At 44.9% G+C, this 20801-nt stretch overlaps 1 protein-coding gene across 5 annotated transcripts in view; it reads left to right on the top strand.

The window, feature by feature from the left end:
* Positions 1–20074, top strand: part of TMEM44 (transmembrane protein 44) — a 47279-nt gene extending 27205 nt beyond the window's left edge. The window contains exons 10-13 of one of the 5 annotated variants that reach the window (XM_061166854.1): positions 11167–11199; positions 13716–13778; positions 18187–18366; positions 18517–20074. In XM_061166854.1, coding sequence (XP_061022837.1) covers positions 11167–11199; positions 13716–13778; positions 18187–18195 — 105 coding nt within the window. In that variant the 3' untranslated portion in view covers positions 18196–18366; positions 18517–20074. Of the gene's footprint in view, positions 1–11166; positions 11200–13715; positions 14643–18186; positions 18367–18516 lie in introns of those variants that run through there. The other 4 variants (XM_061166853.1, XM_061166852.1, XM_061166855.1 and 1 more) reach the window with 4 other exon arrangements.
* The last annotated feature ends 727 nt before the right edge of the window (positions 20075–20801 follow it).

Raw genomic sequence — 20801 nt, 5'->3', positions numbered from 1 at the left:
CATACCCAGATACCACCTACTCCCCCACCCCCACACACACCCCAGGGATTAAAGCCTCCCTCTCTTGGGTGCCCACAGCCCATGCATCTCTTACACCCCTTCTGTTGTGTGGCCTGGAGGGCTGCAGGGGCCTGCCTCCCCTGCCAGGCTGTTGTGCACAAGCTTTTAGGTCTGGAGGCCTGGGCTGCCCTCATCTCTATCTCTCAGTCCTGGAACAAAGACAGCTGGTCCCTGAGAGCTGGGTTTTGAGGGAGAGATTCTATTTCAGACCAGGGACCATTCAGGGTCTGTGTATGCCGAAGTCCTGCATTCGATGCTGTTTGTTTCTTGGGTTTGGTCTCAGAATGGGCAGACACCCAAGGTGTACGGCTTGGCGGCCGGGAGCCAGCAGTCCAAGCTGAGTCCAAGGCTCCAGGGAGAGAGGGAGCCTGAGCGCAGAGTGTGTTCAGTGAGGGCAAGGGACAGTGGGGTTGGTGAGATGGGGAGGGGGAGGCGGGAGGGGGAGGGTGGGAAGCTACACTCACTCTCACTCTGGAAACCCTAACTGAGGTCAGGATTGGACCGTGACCTTGAAAAATTTGGAAATTTGTCTCTATGACTGTTTTGGGCCATTTCTGTGTTTTGCAGCCCTTTTCCTTCCTCTCCTCTATTCTCTCTCTTTTTAGACATTTATTTGCTTAACTATGTAAATTCCAAGGGGATGGGATCACACTCATAAGTGAGGCAAGTGGAAATGAGTACGTTTGCCCTTGTTAAATAAGGAATATATTTTTAGAAGCTCAGCTGCCCGCCGCCCAGAACCCCTGCCTCCCCCCAGCACAGTCCTCCTGTTTCATTCCCTGAAACACACGTACACGACACACGGCAAAGCCCTGAGTCCTGAATAACTGAGAAACTCACTAGACGTAGACACTGCAGGTCAAAGGGGATTATAAATCTCCCGGTACAGACTGTTGAATATGTGAGCAGGGGACAGTGTAGCTTGTCAGATGTGTGACTCTTCGGGTCTTCTGGTGATGCGTATGTTCTCTTCTTAAAAGTAAGATGTGTTTATTGTAGAAATTTTGGAAGATGTTCAGTTCAGGCACTCAGTCGTGTCTGACTCTTTGTGACCCCATGGACTGCAGCACTCCAGGCTTCCCTCTCCTTCACCAACTCCTGGAATTTACTCAAACTCATGTCCATCGAGTCGGTGATGCCATCCAACCATCTCATCCTCTGTCGTCCCCTTCTCCTCCCACCTTCAATCTTTCCTGGCATCAGGGTCTTTTCCAATGAGTCAGTTCTTCACATCAGGTGGCCATAGTATTGGAGTTTCAGCCTCAACATCAGTCCTTCCAATGAATACCCAGGACTGATTTCCTTTAGGATGGACTGGTTACAACTGCTTGCAGTGCAAGGGACTCTCAAGAGTCTTTTCCAACACCACAGTTCAAAAGCATCAGTTCTTCGGTGCTCAGCTTTCTTTACAGTCCAACTCTCACATCCATACATGACTACTGGAAAAACCATAGCCTTGACTAGACAGACCTTTGCTGACAAAGTAATGTTTCTGCTTTTTAATATGCTGTCTAGGTTGGTCATAACTTTTCTTCCAAGGAGCAAGTGTCTTTTAATGTCATGGCTGCAGTCACCATCTGCAGTGATTTGGGAGCCCAAGAAAAGAAAGTCTCTCATGGTTTCCACTGTTTCCCCATCTATTTGCCATGAAGTGATGGGACCAGATGCCATAATCTTAGTTTTCTGAATGTTGAGTTTTAAGCCAACTTTTTCACTCTCCTCTTTCATTTTCATCAAGAGATTCTTTAGTTCTTATTCTCTTTCTGCCATAAGGGTGGTGTCATCTGCATATCTGAGGTTATTGATATTTCTCCCAGAAATCTTGATTCCAGCTTGTGCTTCATCCAGTCCAGCATTTCTCATGATGTACTCTGCATATAAGTTAAATAAGCAGGGTGACAATACACAGTCTTGACGTACCTCTTTCCCAATTTGGAACCAGTCTGTTGTTCCATGTCCAGTTCTAACTGTTGCTTCCTGACCTGCATACAGATTTCTCAGGAGACAGGTCAGGTGGTCTGGTATTCCCATCTCCTGAAGAATTTTCCAATTTGTTGTGATCCACACAGTCAAAGGCTTTGGCATAGTCAAGAAGACAGAAGTAGATGTTTTTCTGGAACTCTCTTGCTTTTTTGATGATCCAACAGATGTTGTCAATTTGATCTCTGGTTCCTCTGCCTTTTCTAAATCCAGCTTGAACATCTGGAAGTTCACAGATCATGTACTGTTGAAGCCTGGCTTGGAGAATTTTGAGCATTACTTTGCTAGTGTGTGAGATGAGTGCAATTGTGTGGTAGTTTGAGCATTCTTTGACATTACCTTTCTTTGGGATTGGAATGAAAACTGACCTTTTCCAGTCCTGTGGCCACTGCTGAGTTTTCCAAATTTGGAAGGTGTAATGATGAAAATTAAGCTGCAAGCCTGTCAATCAACCAGCAGCAGCTTAGGGTGGTGGGACAGGGTGGTCTCCCTGGCTTTTCAGAGCAGTATTTCTTTTTTTTTTTTTTCCCCAGAGCAGTATTTCTTAAAGATTCTGGATCCTTGATGGTTGAAGGGGAGCAAGAGCATATTTTACTTGATGAGTGGGATGCTGCATTCACCCACCTGTTCCGTCACACACTCATTCAGCAAACATATTCTGAGGTGGGCGGGATTTGAAAGAAAACCTTGTGAGGACAGGGGAGCTGGCCTGACCCACCTCACCAGCTGGGAGGCCCTTGGTAGATTGGCCACAGCCTGATCATGACCTTGCTCCTCCAGACCACACACCAAAGGAACTGAGGCCTGTGGTCAGATGCTGGGCCCCAGGTCGCCACTTCCTATGGTTTGCAGCCTCTCTTGCTCCCAGCGTTGCACAGTTCAAATGTTTTGTAACACTGGGCTGCAGCACCCGGGGCATCTGTCCCCACTCTTTGGCCACAGTAGGCATCCGTGCCCTTGACCTCCTCTCATTGTCTGTGTCTGTTGCCAACCAGCTGGGCTTCTGCCTGACCGTCGGGTACAGAAGGGAACGTTTGTGCACTCCCACTGTGAGGCCCTGGAGCCACTCTGTGTCGCTAAGGTGATGTGTTTACCTCCTGTGTGGTCTTTGACCTTTATAGTTTTGTGACTTAACTCTCAGAGGGTGGCTTGGTGGCTTTGGGGCACATACTGAGGGATTTGAAGACCTACTTCCTGCCATGCTGGGGGAGGTGGAGAGAAGAATGGCCCCTCAATACAGCATACACTGTATCCACATCACTCAGCTCACTAAGCATTTTAAGACCATTGCTCACAGTGACTGAGGTTGTGTCATGAGCCACACATGATATGTTCTATACTTTACAAACACTGTTTGGTATAATCCTTCTAATAGCCCGAGGCAAAGACCTTTACATATTTGTTTCCCAGAAGAGAAAACTGGGATTAAGTGAGTTTAAGTAACATGCCCAAGAAAACATCATCACCATCGTCATAGTTATAATTGGCAGACCTGGGGATCTGAACCTGGCTCAGAAGTCCTGGCTCAGAAACCCTGTCGTTACCCATACCCACTACACCCCACTGCCTCAGCAGGAACTCCCCAGGGCAGTAGGCAGGACCGAGTCTATTATCGGTTGTTCCCATTTTACAGATTAAAAACTCTCCATAGGACTCTCTTGTGCTCTGCCTTTGTTCTCAGGCAAGGCCCTGTCTAACAGCAGGATAAAACATTGGGTTTTACAAGGAATTCCAGTGATGCAGAACACACAAGAGAAGGGACGGACCAGACAGATAAGATGTGGAAACTTGCCTGGAGGGAGAATTGGGTTATTTTCACTGATCCTCGAAGTGTGCACCAGCTGGGCTGGTCAGGGCACCAGATGAACGGCGACAGAACCTGAGTGTGACCCGTGACTCAGTAGAGAGGTCATTTGAGTGGGCTGCACGGATTTCTGCATGTCTCCACCAGAGAGGACACGCTCCACGGGGACTGTGCCCACTCACTCCCTCAGCCATTACACACGAGGCAGCCCCCTCCTAGCATGGCCGTCCGAGGGCATCCTGGGCACCTGTGGAGGAGGGGTCAGCAGCCTCAGTCTGTGGGTGGGGGGCCAGGCCCACAGGGAGCAGGACTTTCCAGCCAGCCTCCTCCCTCGCCAGGACAGTGGCCAGCCCCTGCTTCATGAGTGCAGGCTCACCCTCGCATTGAGGTACTTCCGTGCCTTTACAGGCTTCCCCCTGCTAGCCTCTGGGATGCAAGAAAAGACTGAGTGCCTCTTGGTGAGGAAGGAGCACTTAGTCATTTTTTTTCCTTCTGTGCTTCCGAGCGATGCTGTCGACCTGCTGTAAGCAGCTTTGTAGGAATTCTGCAGGGGGCCTGTTTCTGTCAATGAAAGAAAATCTGCATGTTGAGAATGACTGGCTGGAGCCGGCACAGAGTGTGTGTGTGTGTGTGTGTGTGTGTGTGTGTGTGTACAGAGCCAAACACCAGATATCAGATGGCTGGCTGAAGAGGCTCCAGTCCCAGCCCCCGTGTCCTGCTAATTCTGTGCCTGAGGCTCTTGACAACCTTGACAACAAGCACTGCTTGTTCCAGACCCAGCTTCCAGCACCCGCAGGTCAGGACAGAAGCCTCTGATGTTTGTCATTCTTAAAGCCACATCATTCTTTTAAGGAAAAAACAATTAGTTAATAAAAAGAACATACACATCATCCCTGGTGGCTCAGACATTAAAGAATCTGGCTGCTATGTGGGAGACCTGGGTTCGATCCCTGGGTTGGGAAGATCCCCTGGAGGAGGGCATGACAACCCACTCCAGTATTCTTGCCTGGAGAATCCCATGGACAGAGGAGCAAAGAGTGAAATACGACTGAGAGACTAACACGCCCATACACACTGACTCTAAAAGTCCCAGTTTTAAAAGAAAATACATGTAAGTATGAAGAAAGAGGCCAGAACATGCCAATAGGCCCCAAAGGCTAGAAATCAAGTTCAGGGTGTGGTATCTGCCCTGCCCAGATCTGTGCTCCTATGTGCCCTATAGCCAGGAGAGATGGTATGTTTGGAAATGTGTGGAGAGTCAGCCAGTTCCCCCGGGGGTGAGGAAAGACTCTCCACTGGGCCCGGAGGGCATTAGAGCTGAGCAGAAGAGAGGGCGCTGAGCAGGGGTGGGGCTGGTTAGGCTCTCACCTGCCTGGTGGCCATGCTTCTGCACTGGACTCCTTGGGTTTGAGTTTCTCCCTTTGTAAACAGGAATCAGGAGGCCTGCCCTGCCTACATTACAGAGATTGTGAGGATCAAATGGGGGTGCTGCTGGGGCTCTGCAAACCTGTCAACGGATCTAGATGCAGTGCGGTGGACAGAAGGCTGCAGGTGGGCTGGACCCCCACGCTGGCCCTGGAGCCCCTGAGCCAGGCAGTGCCGTTCCTTTTTCTCACTTGCTCTGTAAGTGAAGATGATGAGCTCGGGGAGCCGGTGAGGCTCTGACAAAGCACTGTTCCCACAGACGCTCAGCTGTGGACCAGGTCGTCTTTTCGGGTCCCACTTAGCAAGTGACTCTACGTGTGAAGGTGTACAGCTGGGGGAGGCAGGCGGAGGTTAGTCACACTGAATCAGTTCTTTGGTTCTGAGCAGCACATGAATGGTAAAATTTCTTCCAAAAAACCCCACAAATATACAGTGTCATATGTCAGCTATATCTCATATTTTAAAGGGTAAAAAAGATTTTTAAAGAATCAGGAATAGGAACCAAGGTTGCCAGGACCAAGGTTGCCTGCTGGTCCTAGAGTTTGGCTGAACCAAACTCTAGGAATCCCTGTGACTGGAGCGAAAAGGGCCTTCTTCCCAACCCCTGCTGCCCACCGTTGTGATACACATGGCTTCCCCATCTCGACCCTTCATGCCAACCTTGGCATGTCCCTGCAGTGAAACTGTCATCTTTATCAAGGAAACCGGCCCACCATGGGTCAGAACTTCTCTCTCACTGATCCAGGTCACCAGGGGCCTTGCACATAGCACTCCATGGCTTGTGACCCATTTTGCTATCTCACATCCCATTTTACTCGCTACAGACCAGGAAGGAAGAGCTGAGTAGGAAGTTTGAGCTGGTCAGTTCAGTTGCTCAGTCATGTCCGACTCTTTCCAACTCCGTGGACTGCAGCGCCAGGCTTCCCTGCCCATCACCAACTCCCGGAGCTTGCTCAAACTCATGACCATCAAGTCGGTGATACTGTCCAACCATCCGATCCTCTGCCGTCCCCTTCTCCTCCCACCTTCAATCTTTCCCAGCATCAGGGTCTTTTCCAGTGAGTCAGTTCTTTGCATCAGATGGCCAAAGTATTGGAGTTTCAGCTTCAGCATCAGTCCTTCCAATGAATATTCAAGACTGATTTCCTTTAGGATGGACTGGTTGGATCTCCTTGCTCTCCAAGAGACTTTCAAGAGTCTTTTCCAATACCACAGTTCAAAAGCATCAATTTTTCGGTGCTCAGCTTTCTTTACAGTCCAACTCTCACATCCATACATGACTACTGGAAAAACCATAGCTTTGACTAGATGGATCTTTGTTGGCAAAGTAATGTCTCTGCTTTTTAATATGCTGTCTAGGTTGGTCATAACTTTTCTTCCAAGGAGCAAATGTCATTTAATTTCATGGTTGCATTCACCATCTGCAGTGATTTGGGAGCCCAAGAAAAGAAAGTCTGTCACTGTTTCCATTGTTTCCCCATCTATTTGCCATGAAGTGATGGGACCAGATGCCATAATCTTAGTTTTCTGAATGTTGAGTTTTAAGCCAACTTTTTCACTCTCCTCTTTCACTTTCATCAAGAGATTCTTTAGTTCTTATTTTCTTTCTGCCATAAGGGTGGTGTCATCTGCATATCTGAGGTTATTGATACTTCTCCTGGCAATCTTGATTCCAGCTTGTGCTTCATCCAGCCCAGCGTTTCTCATGATGTACTCTGCATATAAGTTAAATAAGCAGGGTGACAATACACAGTCTTGACGTACTCCTTCCCCAATTTGGAACCCATCTGTTGTTCCATGTCCAGTTCTAACTGTTGCTTCCTGACCTGCATACAGATTTCTCAGGAGGCAGGTCAGGTGGTCTGGTATTCCCATCTCTTGAAGAATTTTCCACAGTTTGTTGTGATCCACACAGTCAAAGTCTTTGGCATAGTCAAGAAAACAGAAGTAGATGTTTCTCTGGAACTCTCTTGCTTTTTCAATGATCCAACAGATGTTGTCAATTTGATCTCTGGTTCCTCTGCCTTTTCTAAATCCAGCTTGAACATCTGGAAGTTCACAGTTCATGTACTGTTGAAGCCTCGCTTGGAGAATTCTGAGCATTACTTTGCTAGCTTGTGAGATGAGTGCAATTGTGTGGTAGTTTGAGTATTCTTTGGTGTTGCCTTTCTTTGGGATTGAAATGAAAACAGATCTTTCCCAGTCCTGTGGCCTCTGCTGAGTTTTCCAAATTTGCTGGCAAGCTGAGTGCAGCACTTTCACAGCATCAAGTTTTAGGATTTGAAATAGCTCAACTGGAATTCCATCACCTCCACCAGCTTTGTTCATAGTGATGCTTCCTAAGGCCCACTTGGCGTTGCATTCCAGGATGTCTGGCTCTAGGTGAGTGGTCACACCATTGTGGTTATGTGGGTCATGAAGGTTTTTTTGTATAGTTCTGTGTATTCTTGCCACCTCTTCTTAATATCTTCTGCTTCTGTTAGGTCCATCTGTCCTTTTTTGTGCCCATGTTTGCATGAAATGTTCCCTTGGTATTGCTAATTTTCTTGAAGAGATCTCTAGTTTTTCCCATTCTATTGTTTTCCTGTATTTCTTTGCATTGATCACTGAGGAAGGCTTTCTTATCTCTCCTTGCTATTCTTTGGAACTCTGCATTCAAATGGGTATATCTTTCCTTTTCTCCTTTATCTTTAGTTTCTCTACTTTTCTCAGCTATTTGTAAGGCCTCCTCAGACAACCATTTTGCTTTTTTGCATTTCTTTTTCTGGGGATGGTCTTGATCTCTGTACAGTGTCATGAACCTCTGACCATAGTTCTTCAGGCATTCTGTTTATCAGATCTAATCCCTTGAATCTATTTGTCACTTCCACTGTATAATCATAAGGTAGAGAGGTAGAGAGCTGGTAGAGAGGTGGAAAGAATGTATGAGAGGTGAAGCCATGTTTGATCCCAAGTTAAGTGCTACAGAACTGCTTAATTAACTAAAGAAATAGGATGAAATATTGAAGTGTACAGTGGAAGGTTTAAAAGCCTGAGAGGTGTGAGGAAAATAAAAAAGGAAATCTACTTAATGAAATCTAAGACCGAACTGTAGCTGGTGTGTATCTGGCCAGTCTCAAAACTTTATGATCAGAAAAAAACAAAAAAAAACCCTTTATAACAGGTCCTGAGTCCAGCAACATTTCACCACCCCAGGCTTGGGGAAGTCTCTTCTCCTTAAATATAAGGAGGGAGTTGGACAGATGGTCTCTGGGGGCTCATTCAGCTGCCAATCTGGAAAGTGACTCTCCTCAGTGGCTGAGATACACCTCAGAGTCTTCAGGAACAAAGAAGTTAGCAGATGACCTGGGGGCAGATTTCAGAACACAAAAATGTATACTTTTAGCAATGAGCTGAATTGAAATACTGTGTGCTGTGGTTCGTGAAAGTGATGGAATTGTGGTCCTAGAGACAATTTAAGGGTATATAGAAATGCTTATTCTGTGTTAAGAGAGAAAAGCAATTTGCATAATTTAATTTGTGTGTGTGTGTTTCAGAGAGTTAAATCATAAGGGCTCTCTTTCAGGGATAGAATTATGAGCAGTCTTCAGTTTGGTTTCTTAAAAAGTTTCTATACAAAAATGAACAAATTTTGCTCCTGAAACAGGGAAAAGACTACAAAAATGTTAGTTATTTTCACTTTTTTTCGTAAGGGGTGGAGAAAGACCTCAGTTACAAAGATTTGGATTAATTGTACTCCTTAGGGACATTCTCATTGGTTTAGAAAGGAACTTGAAAAAGAAATCCTGGCTACTACTTCCACTAGAGGGCACTCTTCTGAAATTTTAGGTTGCTGAAGATTTTGGAAGGGAGGTTTCAAGGTTTCATTTCAACCCTAGTTGGAGGACTCCAGCTTCTTTATTTGTTTGCTTGTCTTTAAATACATTTTTTATTTGGGAATAATTTTAGATTTACAGAAAAGTTGCAAAGGTAGTGCAGAGAGTTCTTGTTTACCTTCACTCCATTCCCCCTAAGATCAACACATTGCACCACCATGCTGCATGTGTCAGAACTGAGAAATTAACATTATTCCGGTAGTACATTACTGTTAACTAAAGTACAGACTTTAGTTGAATTACACCAGCTTCTCCATTAAAATTCTTATTCTGTTCCAGAATATAATCCAGTATATCACACTGAATTTAGTAATTTTTTTAAAACAAACAACAAAACTCACTGTGGTAATCACACATCACCAATTATATTTTACATGAACATCTGTATTTTCTAAAGAAAGATGAAGGTTACCATTCTTTCTTTCACCTCTTGTTTTATTTCCATTACATTTGCAGAAGTTATGTAACTTTTTCAATCCCTATGTTGTCATCAACATTCCGTCTTTTGCAGTGTATGGGGAACCATCATTTTTAGTAATTTTGTATCTTCTCCAATTAATCTTTTGTTTTTCAGTTTATGTTCCCTCCAGCAGGATGTCATTAAAAAAGAATGCTGTAGAATTATAACAATTTTGTTAGGTATAATAATGACATTGTGCTTAGGATTTTTTTTTAAGTCCTGATCTATAAGATACATACTGAAGTATTTACAGATGACATTATTTACTTTAAAATACTTCAGCAAATGAAAACTTGGGGGAGCTAGAACAAATGAAGGAGGATGTGTCCATGGGTGTTATTGTTTTACTTTTGTGTATGATTGAAAACCTTATAATTTAAAAGCTGTTCAAAAGAAAAAGGTGTGGTACAGCTGAAGTCAGTGGTGACTCAGGTTTTTGAAGTACATTCTGTCCTCCTGCAAAAAGGGGGAAGGACTTCACGGGGTGGGGAGGTGGGGGGAGGGAAGGCAGGGGAAGAGGGAAGAACTGGGGAGAAGACTGTCAGGCTTCATTTCTGCCTCGCCCACCCCGCATATGCTGCCCTCTCTCCTGCTGGGGCCACCACATCCTGCCCAGTGAGGGGTAGGGAGCCTGTGTGGGGGCACTGACCAAGAACCCAGCCTTGGTGCCCCTTCTCTGCCCTCCTCAGAGTCAAGGTGGGGTCTCTGCCCTTTGCCCCGGGCCTTCCAGGTGCCCTGGGTGTGAGCCTGGGGCAGAGCTCTGCCAGCACAGCCTGGGACACCTCTCTGCCTGCTCCACCCCTTCCTCCAGCCCTGGCCCGGAGTGGAACTCCACCCCGCCTCCCCGCCCCCCCCCCCCCCCAACACACACACATATGGCAGAGCCCCATCTCTGGGCTAGCAGTTATCAGCAGACAAATAGAGGTGTTCAATAAAGTTTTTATAAACTTAATTCAGATAACACAGCTACACACACACACACACACACACACACACACACACACACACACCACATGTCCCGGGCACTGCAGGAGGTGCCGGAGGAATGAGAGCAGATGACAGGTTCTTAAGAACCTGAAGCAGATATATTTGAGGCTTGGGGTGGAACCAACTGTACAGTAAAGGCTGATTAAAAATGAATCTTGGGTGGTAGCAAATACCCCGTAGTTTCAAGGTGAAGATTTTATTTACATCTTTCTTTCTTAGTTTTATGGTTTCGAGTTGACTCATCTCAGCCATGTGGTTAATAAATGGAATTTTCATTGTTATGTCTAATAATAATGTCCTAATAATAGTAATTAAAAAATCTGTATAGATGATAATCTTTTTCAAGCCCTTCATAATTATCACAATTATCCTAGTGACCATTTAACTAAATTGGAGCCGCTAGTAGCTGCTGCCTTCTTGCTTGCTGAAGTCAGCTGCTCCTTTGCCTCCAGCCCAGTGGAAGGCCAGGCTCCTGGCTCACGGAGCTGACAGGCTGGCGCTGATCTCTGCTCTGCTCAGGGATGGTGGCAAACTCTATTCAACACTTTTTTTCTTTATCTCTTTTTATTCTGCAGCAGAAGTATTGGGAAGCCCTAATCTCGGAGCAGGTATGGACAATTGTGCTCTCTCTTTATTCCAGAAGGGACTTCCTGTGGCTTGATTTCAGTTCCTGTTTTTGTGAGCCCCTCTTAGATGGCTGGGCCCATGCCAAATTCCTCTAGGGGAAAAAAAAATATCTGAAAATAAGAGGAGAGTCTGAAAGCTGAGGTTCTTTCCAGGCTCTTTCAGTTCAGAGTTCTTTCTGCTTTGTCTGAACCATCTAGTGGGGACTCAGAGAAGATGCATGACCCAAGGAAGAAATGTGCTTGGAACAAAAGTCTCTGAACAGGAGGAAGCCCGGCAGCTCCCTAACGGTAATGGTGCTGGGAGTGGCTGCGAGAGCAGAGATCAACATTCCCCTCTGTTGTCACTTGGAGACCTTGGGCAGCTGGCTCCTGTCTCCCTTCCATCCTCGCCTCCAAGTGACAAATGAGCACATGATTCATGACAGCCACCTGTGCCTGTCACCTCCCAGGATGTTTTTTGTTTTTATGATAAGAGAGTAGATTATCTTTTGCTCAATTCTCTGAATGCCTGGATTCCAGTGATGTTTTTATTACTTAAAAAGACATTTAAAAACACATTATTCTGGGAATTCAGAAGGAAGAGATTTAAAATGTTTTTGAAGGTTTCATTCCAGTTTAAAGAGTGCACCTCATCAGAGTTTCTGTTTCCCGGCAGCTGAACTGGTCAGGAGTAGCAAGGATAACTCTTAAGAAGACATTTTAGGAGCTGGAACAGTGGTTCTGATACATCAGGGTGGCTAAGAATCACCCTAGGAGCTTGTTCAAGTGCCAAGTCTTAGATCCCAAACTACAGATGGGGTCAAGGGAGCCTTTTTGATAAGCACCCTGGGCCCTCCTGGTAAGGCTGGTCCAAAACAAGATCTAGCACGTGGGTCTCCGCTTGAACATAGAATTCACCCAGGAGCACACCGTCCATTCTCAGAGAATGGACCAGGCCCCTGCTTCCGCTGCTAGGCGACTGGGTCTTGGAGACCGAGGGGCCAGGGAGCTCTTTTACTTGGCATCTCTGATAACATCTGGAAGGGATTTGCCTAGAGGTATCCCCCCAAGTCTGCAACCACAGGTAGATGAGAAACCGGCAGGGCCTGACACAGCCCCAGACACCCACAGATCAGCTCGGGCCCTCACCAGCAGGGTGACTGGAAGGTGAGGTGGTCATTTTAACGCGATGCTGTTTCTCCTGACCAAGTAGTAGAATCAATTCAGTTATTATCAGTAAATCACGAATTAAACTGGACTCTTTCTGTTCAGAGCTACAATTTGTGTTTTATAACTGGCAGGCTGCAGGCGTTGTCTGTCAAGGAGCCTTGAGGACCTTGTCCTGACCTTCTAAGGACTGGATCATTTGATTCATGTTTGAGCAGCTGGAGGAGCATTTTTCTTGAGTGCATATCGATGCCTGGCTCTATTTTCTTGCCCAAATAGATTGTCTGGCCTGGGCTGACACATCCTATGTGGCCTTTGCTTGTTGTTTCCTGGGTCTTTTGATACCTTCAAATGCAACCTTGTGACTCAGAATGACCAGTCATAGAAACTCAGAAATGAGAGCTCATATTATCTAGTTCCTGGTTCAGACTCCCAGAGCACACATGGAGAAATTAAGACCCACAGAAGAGAATTGAGCCTGACCCCCACATACCTCTGTGGCTGGAATCACTAAGGATTCCCTTGCTCTTGGCCCCCATACAGAGCTTTCTCTCTTATCCATCCTATTAGAACAATAGGAAGACTTTGCATATAGCTTCATCAGTACTTGTGTGCTCACCTATTTTTTTTTTAACCTTTTACTCCTACTCCTGCAAATTTCGGTTTCCCATACTTGTCTGAGTCAGAGTGATGAAATATTCACTGGCAGTGACCACCACTCTGGATTAGGTTTTAAGTGTTTTTGACGAGTTGGCTGACCTCAAGTTCAGAAGAAGCACCATATGGGGGGTGGGGGACAAGGGTAGACTAGTGCCCTACTCGTAAGGGGCTCTGTTATCTACCTCAGGACAAAGTAGACACTCAGGCAAAGGGTAGGACTTCCCATGATCAGCCGCAAACTAGTGATACAAGCAGTACAGAGAAGAGGGTAAGAGCTCAGTGGGTATCAGGATAGGCTTCTTGGAAAAGAAGGAACTTACCTGGGCCATAAAGAATAGGTTGAGTTTTCCTGGTCTTTTCTAGGAATAAGTCTGGCATAGAGATGGAAATTCTTAGGATAAAGGGAACATGCTTCAGGCTCACTAGAGAAGGACTTGGTGAAGACAGGGGGAATAGAGAATGGGAGGGGAAGTAGGACTGATCTATTCAGGGTAGCTGTCTGTTAATTCCTTGATTTAAAGTTACACTTGCCCTGTTAGGTCCTAGAATCACAGGCCTGGTTAACCTGTCCTTATCTGTTTATTCTTATCTGTGCCTGGGCCTTGAGAACCAGGACTGGAGCTGTCGGGGGAACCGTAAGAGATAGGAAGGGTCTAGTCCACCAAGGTACCTCTTGTGTCTTCTTTCCACAGTGGGATCCTGAAGATGTAAACCTTGGAGGGAACAAAGACAGCATGGAGACACTCAGATCACAGGTACACAGGTGGTCTGTGAAGCCAGTGGACTTGCCCTCTGATGAATAACACTTTCTGGAGCCAACTCAGCAACCCAGAGACCAAGGTCAAGCATTTGTCAGGAGCTGAGCAGGGATCAACCTGCAGGGACAGCCGTGGTAGGAATTAAGCTTCTGCCAAGGCTGCCCATGAAAGTGAGGAACCAGGAGCTGTCATGGAGCTTGAATGGTCTGCACTATGGCTCAGAATGGAGCTAAGACTTTGGGCCCACTGGACAGACTTGAATATGCCCAAAGTTTGTTCTAAGGATCTGCAGTTTGTCACAAACCACTCGTGCTTTGACATATAATCTAAAGGACTTTGGGCCCTCTTTTCCCTTTCCCTTTGGAGTCAGCCATACTCTGAATATCTGCTGTGAATGAGTTCATCTAACAAGCAGCTAATATGTTTGGATCTCAGTAAAGCCCCATTCTGCAAGACCTGGCTAAGCCTAGCGAGCAGTGGGCCCATAGTCTGGGTGTCTAGGACACAATGACAAGTTCTGATGGGACCTGGCTACTGCCCTCCAGTAACCCAGTAGAGTTTCCTGCTGAAAGTTGAGAGAGGACTGTTTGATCAGCCAAGTGTTTACAAGATCACTGGTATTGCAAAGGCAAGCAAAGCGAATTGCTCTAGGTGCGAGGACTTGCTCCAATCTGGCAAAGTGTGTGCTGGAGCAGGGTCTGCAGGTGATGGGACTGTCTGCCTTAGAAGGTAGCTGAAAGCACGCAAAGGGTAAGAGGCATGGCCGGAAGTGTTAAATTCAAGCACCAAAATCCTCTTGCAGGTTTATTTTGGAGCTAAGGTGGGAGGAACACTGGAATGAATAAATCCTGATTGAGAGAACTACAGTATTTCACCATGGAGCTCAGGGATACATCTGAATCCCAGCACAGCCTTCAAAGTCGGCCACGAGGGGATCTGGGAGAAATGCCAAGAAACACAGCTCTGCTCTCGGCTGGCCCCTGGCAGCCTGTGTGATTCAGCTGCAGCTGCCCAGTTGCTCCAAAGGGGTAGTGCAAGTCCCACCAGCATGAAAGAGGGGGTGCCTCAGGGAAGCAGTTTGATTCTACAGGTCTCTGCATAGATTCTAATCAATTCCCTGGGTGACCTGTGAACTAGAAGTGAACCTAAAGCCACCCTATTTATCCAGTTGCTTTGGACCCTGGTTGTCTTTTTTTTTTTTCTTTTCTTTCTTCCTGGTTGTCTTGTAACGGAGTTTGCTAAAGTTGGTCTTGCTTTGTGATCTTAATCACTGAAGCTGTACTTTGATGGAAGATGAAACTTTGAGTTGGGGGCAGGGTTAGGGAGTTAGGAGAACATTCCAGAAGATGAAACCACACAGAGAATTGGAAGCAGGGAAGGGGGGAATCTAGCCAAGGAAAGAAGACTCTGATGTAGCCAGAATGGGAGTAGAGAGAGGGGAAGAGGCTGGAGAGGAACTGGGAGTTGGTACTTAATTCTATAGCTGACTGGTAGCTACTGGAAGATAGAGTAGGAAGCTGGCTGGCATGCCTCAGATCAGCCACAGCTGATTGGTCAGTTTTACATCCCTACAGCCACAACTTTTCAGGAAGCAGAAATGTACAGTCATGGATACAGTACGAACTTGGGGAGTGTGTTTAATCTGATTGGTGACAGCAGGGAAGAAAAAGCTTTTATCTTTGGAAAGGTAAAAGGCATGGGAATAGGATGACATCCTTGGAGTTTGCCTTTAGCAAGTCCCCTCCCCCCAAGGGGAGACTGGCTTATGCTCCCAGAAATTGGTTGGATCCTGATGGGAATGTCCATTCATTCAAGAACATCAAGTGATCTTGCCGGCTTTGACCAGCACAAATTGCTTGAGCTCTAGATGTTGACCATCTCTTTAGAACCCATTGTCCCAGCCTCTTCCTTCACAAACCATTTTTTATTATCATTGTCCGAGCTTGTCTCAAAACAGACTCCCAAGTCTCTTCATCCAGAGTGAACCTTTAAACTGAGAATTTTGGAAGCAAAGTTTGGCCTCATTGTTTAATGAGAACCTGCCTGTTATTTGAAGTTCTGTAACTCTGGAGCCTTTGCGAAGAAGTGCCAGCCAAAATGCCTTCCTCCTAGTAAGAGGATTCTTGCCCTGGGCCTCTGTTGCACCTCCATCCCTAACTGTCAGTCAGACCAGGATGATAATGGGAGTTAATTGCCCTGAAGACTCACAGAGCAGTGCAAAGAGGTTACCTACACTAGGGAGAAGGTGGGAACCAATTGTGTAACCCTCCTCTCCTACCCATTTATCTGAACACAAGAGATGGTATAATAGTAGTTGTGCTGCCTCTTATCTGCATGGCTTGGAGCTTGTTACTTAAACTTGGTGAACTCTTGGGGTAGACTGAGAATAATAGCTATCTAGAAAGCATGTTGTGAAGAGTAAGTAATATGTATGGAATGCATAACACTACTAACACTCATGACTCAAAGTAGACATTGAAGAAGGATTTGTTTCCTTCCTCCCTATAATTCCTGGCTACATATGTCCGAAAAGCCAGTTGGTAACCAAAGAATCACACCGTCAGATGGAAGAAACTTCAGAAGAGTGAAGAGCCTGACAACAACCCCAATAAGTGATTGAGTGGTTTTCCGGCCCCTGCTTAAGCTACTTAAAAAAAAATTTTTTTTTCACCCATTTTAATCTCCCCAAAAAAGAAATCTTTCTTTGGGATTTAGGGGGAACTGTTATCAGTAAAATTTTCTTAAAATCTGTCTAGACCCTGAAGAACCAATCCCCTTATCTCCCCCAGTACTTCAGTATGATGAAGAGATGTATGAACAATCTCCTGATGCCACACTCATGTGATTGTTACAATGGGGTATGAGTTCCCTCAGAGCCAGGAGAGGCAAGAAGCATGGCTGGGCTCCAGTTCCTAGGTCTGCTTCAGTGAGATCCTTGTCAAGTCATTTCCTTTTCTGGTCACAATTTCCTCATCTGTAAAATGAAAGGACAAATTTCTGTCCTTTTTTCCCTTTTATGAATATGCCAGTGAATTCTTTCCTACAGAAGACTGACATGTTCATAAACTCTTAAGAAAGAGGCACTATCAAGAGAAATTTTAGATACACTTTAAAAATAGGTTTCATTATATCATATGTACTTCTGTTTGGATTTTACTATCCGTTTAAGATAAAATCCCCCTTTTATGAAGAGTCCAAGTTTTGCTGTAACAAGAGATCACAGTATATGACATTAAAAATGTCTGCAGTTTCCTTCCAGTACTGAAAAGTCTTAAATATGATATATGAATAATATTTTCCACAGTGACAGAAAAAGAACTCATCAATCATTAAGAAAAAGAAAGGCTTTTCTTATGTGATTGCAGCAGAGCTAAGTCCCTATCCTGGGTCAGGGGCGCTCGCCCCCTTCTCACCCTCCACACTGCCTTAGTGGGGCAGTAAGTGGCTTCCACAAGTTGTGACGGGGAGGGAGGCCCCTAGTGGCACCATGAGAAGTGAATCCCAGCTCCTACTTGCTACCTTTCCCTCTGGGATTCTGCCAGACCCCGGCAGCCTGCGATCCATTCAAACCACCGCCCGCCAACTTCCGGGAAGAGAGGGCCTGTGCGCCTCGGCGCGTGCGCACTGTGCAGCCACCGCCCGACGCTAGTCGCGAATCCTGCATGTGCCGGCCCCGCAGTCCCGGCTGTATGCGGCTTCCTACCTCTCCGCCGCCGCGCCCGGGCCTTGGGGGAACTGCAGAGGACGGCTCCTGGGGTACATTTCACACCGCTTGTTTTGTAAGGGGATAATCACGAGATTACCATTCTCAAAGTATTTGAGGTCGTTCAGCATCCTTTAGGGTGTACTGCAGAGCAGATTCTGTTTTTAAATATATTTAAGATACGGTGTTTTTTTTAAATAGTACAGGTACACGGTTTTTAAAAAGAGAATCAGATTGTAACAAAAAGCTTGTAAAGGAAAACATCGTGCCCTGCTCCTCCCTTCTGCCCGCAATGGTCCACCCACCCACTCTTTTTTTTTTTTTTTTTAAAGACTGCTTTGTTTGTTCTAGCAGTTTTCTCCTTTGGGTTTGATTTCAAATGTGCTTTCCAGCTGTAAGCGTCCAAGGTTATACTGTTTTTGTTTTGTTTTTCTTGGCTAGATTATCTCCAACTTCCATTAAGTACAAGCTAATGAGACACCATGGGATGTTGACAACTGTTTGTCAAAACTGTCTTTACATCCTGCTTGTACTGTGGAATCTTTTGTGCCAGGGCCCTTTCCTCTTGCTGTTTTTCTTGATCTAGCCTCCAGCTTCTAAGTCCTGCCTGCAACAGGTCGCATCTGCTCTCAGAGCAGCCTAGCTAGTCCTGCCTGGGCTCTGGACTTGACCTTGACCCTCATCCTTTTATCTCTCCTGCAGGTGTCCTAGTACTTGGAGCATCTCCAATGCAAGTCTCAGAGATTTTCTAAACCCACAACCGGAAAAAGGGCTCTCCTGCACTGCAGCTGCCACTGTCTTTCCCAAGGACAGCCTGATCTCATGTGAGAAGAGCTATCCCATAGGCCTTTCTTTCTGATCAGCAAGTGCACTGTGGAATATGTATGTCCTAAAGCTCTGGGGTGTGTGATATTTGTTCAAATAATAGGCTCTTAGGCTCCACCCCAGTGATTTCCTAGATCTGGGCAGGGCCTGGGAATCTTTGGGGGTTTGTTTTTTGTTCATTTGTTTTTGTTTGTTTGTTTTTTGCAGCACTGAGTTATGCAGGATCTTAGTTCCACCAGACATGGAGCCCCCTGCTTGGAAGTGCAGAGTCTTAACCACTGGACCACCAGGGAAGTCCCAGGGTCTGGGAATCTTTAACAAGCTCCTCAAGTGATCCTTTGAGAACATTGCCCTAAGGAAATTACTTTTAAAGCCTTTCTATTTGTGTGAGATGTTTTCATAAATGTATTTAAAACAGGCGCAAAAGTGATAAAGCCTCAAAACCCCACTTGTTTGGAAAGATTAAACATTATACTTTGATGAACAAACACTATTTGGGTATTAGACCTAGAAGACCACAGAGGAACAGATCTGAATTACCTTGAAATCACCTAGTTCAGTGCCTGAGTGGCTTGCTCATTCTCACAACTTGAATTCCCAGTTCTAACATGAAAAGAAAAATCTGCAGAAGACAATGTCAGGCAACAAAAGGAGAATCCAAGAGAGTGTGCCATTATTAGCAGTTATTTTTAAAACATTGTTCACTGACAATATCAAAAGAGTCTTTTTATGAGACTTTCTATAGTAAGGGGACTATGTGGATTCTTGTAGTAGTGGTTTCTTTACTGTAGAAGCAGTTGAATACATTCCCCAGTTTAAAAATATTTCCCCCTAAATTCTCTTCCCTTTCAAGTTTGCAGCATAAACCTTTGGTTTCAAGAGAAATCCCTTGGCTCAAGCAGCTGCTGTAGTTCCAGCTCGTTGCTGATCATCACATCCCTCAAGACCAAAGAACAATAAAGGGAGACCAGATAGCAATGATTCTCAAACCAGGGAAAACAGACAGGAGAGAGCCCCTGAGAAAATATGAAAGCCTAGTTGTTGTTTAAAAGCAAGGCGGGAAGACTAAAAGGACAGATTTTTTTTTTTTTTTTTTTTTTTTTTGAGAGTTCTGTAGTTTGAGCCCCCTGGTGGCTCAGATGGTAAAGAATCCACCTACAATGCAGGAGATGTGGGTTCGATCCCTGGGTCAGGAAGATCCCCTGGAGAAGAAAATGGCAACCCACTCCAGTATTCTTGCCTGGAGAATTCCATGGACAGAGGAGCCTGGTGGGCCACAGTATATGGGGTTGCAAAGAGTCAGACACGACTGAGCGACTAACACTTTCACTTTCTTTAGTATGAATAAGAAAAGAGGCATATGAAAAAATATATATTTTAATATACATAAGTAACTGTCATGGATATATTTGTAAATGTTATGCTTTTTAATACTTTTTGGTGCTTCATTAACATTTAGAAAATTTTTTATCGGAGTATAGTTGATTTACAATGTTGTGTTAGTTTCAGTTGTACAATAAAGTAAATCAGATTTACTTTCAGATTCCTTTTCAGATTCTTTCCCCATAGGTTGTTACAGAATATTATAAACTTTTAAAATTAGTATTGTTTATCATATAATTATACAAAATAAACTGAAGAAAGTTATAAATACCTATATGCTCCCCCAAATAACATTCATGTAAATATTAGAAGAGGAAGTAAATATTAGAAGAGGAAGCTTATAAGTAACTATGCGTTGTGCATGTATTTTCATCTTGCTCTCTGTGTGGATGTAGAAATTATACTTTCATTATACTTTTCAGTATTTTATACCTTTTTCATAATGAATATTTTTGGGGGGGTTAAAAACAAAGTGATCCATCATAATAATATTTGACAGGCAAGGACCTCAATAATTGCTAAAAACTCATGAGAAGATATTCACAGGGTTACAAAGTACCTCTTGTGTATGAAAATTCAGTTAACAATCGACCTAAGAAGAAAATAAGGGAATTTTATTTGAACCAAACTGAAGATTATAACCCAGGAAACAGACTCTCAGAAAGCTCTGAGAGCTGTTCTTCTGTTAGAAGTCATTCTTAAAACAAAGGACAGTAAATACATCAAAATGACATACTAATGTTTTACATAAAGTTCACCAAGTTTACGTAGTCCAGGTAAACTTGTGCAAAGTGGGCTTAAAGTTAGCACGACCCACTACAGAAATTTGGGAAATTTGGCAAAAAATGCAGATCTTCAAGGAATTTACATAACTAGTGTTGGAAACAAGGGTAAAAGTGAACTTTACAGTTAAGAGGCACTCCCATCATTGGGAAGTTCTGGTGTATGTGTATTGCAGATACTCACTGCACATTAAGGAGAGGGAGGAGTTGCAACTGGATGCAGAGAGAGGATTTTATGTTTAAGTTTTCTTGTCCTGTCTTAAAAGAGATTTTATTTCATCACACCCTGCTAATTACTCTATTAATTACAAATGGAAATGGATCCCT

This window comes from Dama dama, chromosome 19 (genome assembly GCF_033118175.1).
Source record: "Dama dama isolate Ldn47 chromosome 19, ASM3311817v1, whole genome shotgun sequence".
Taxonomy (NCBI): Eukaryota; Metazoa; Chordata; class Mammalia; order Artiodactyla; family Cervidae; genus Dama; species Dama dama.
This window is presented reverse-complemented; position numbering and strand designations above follow the sequence as displayed.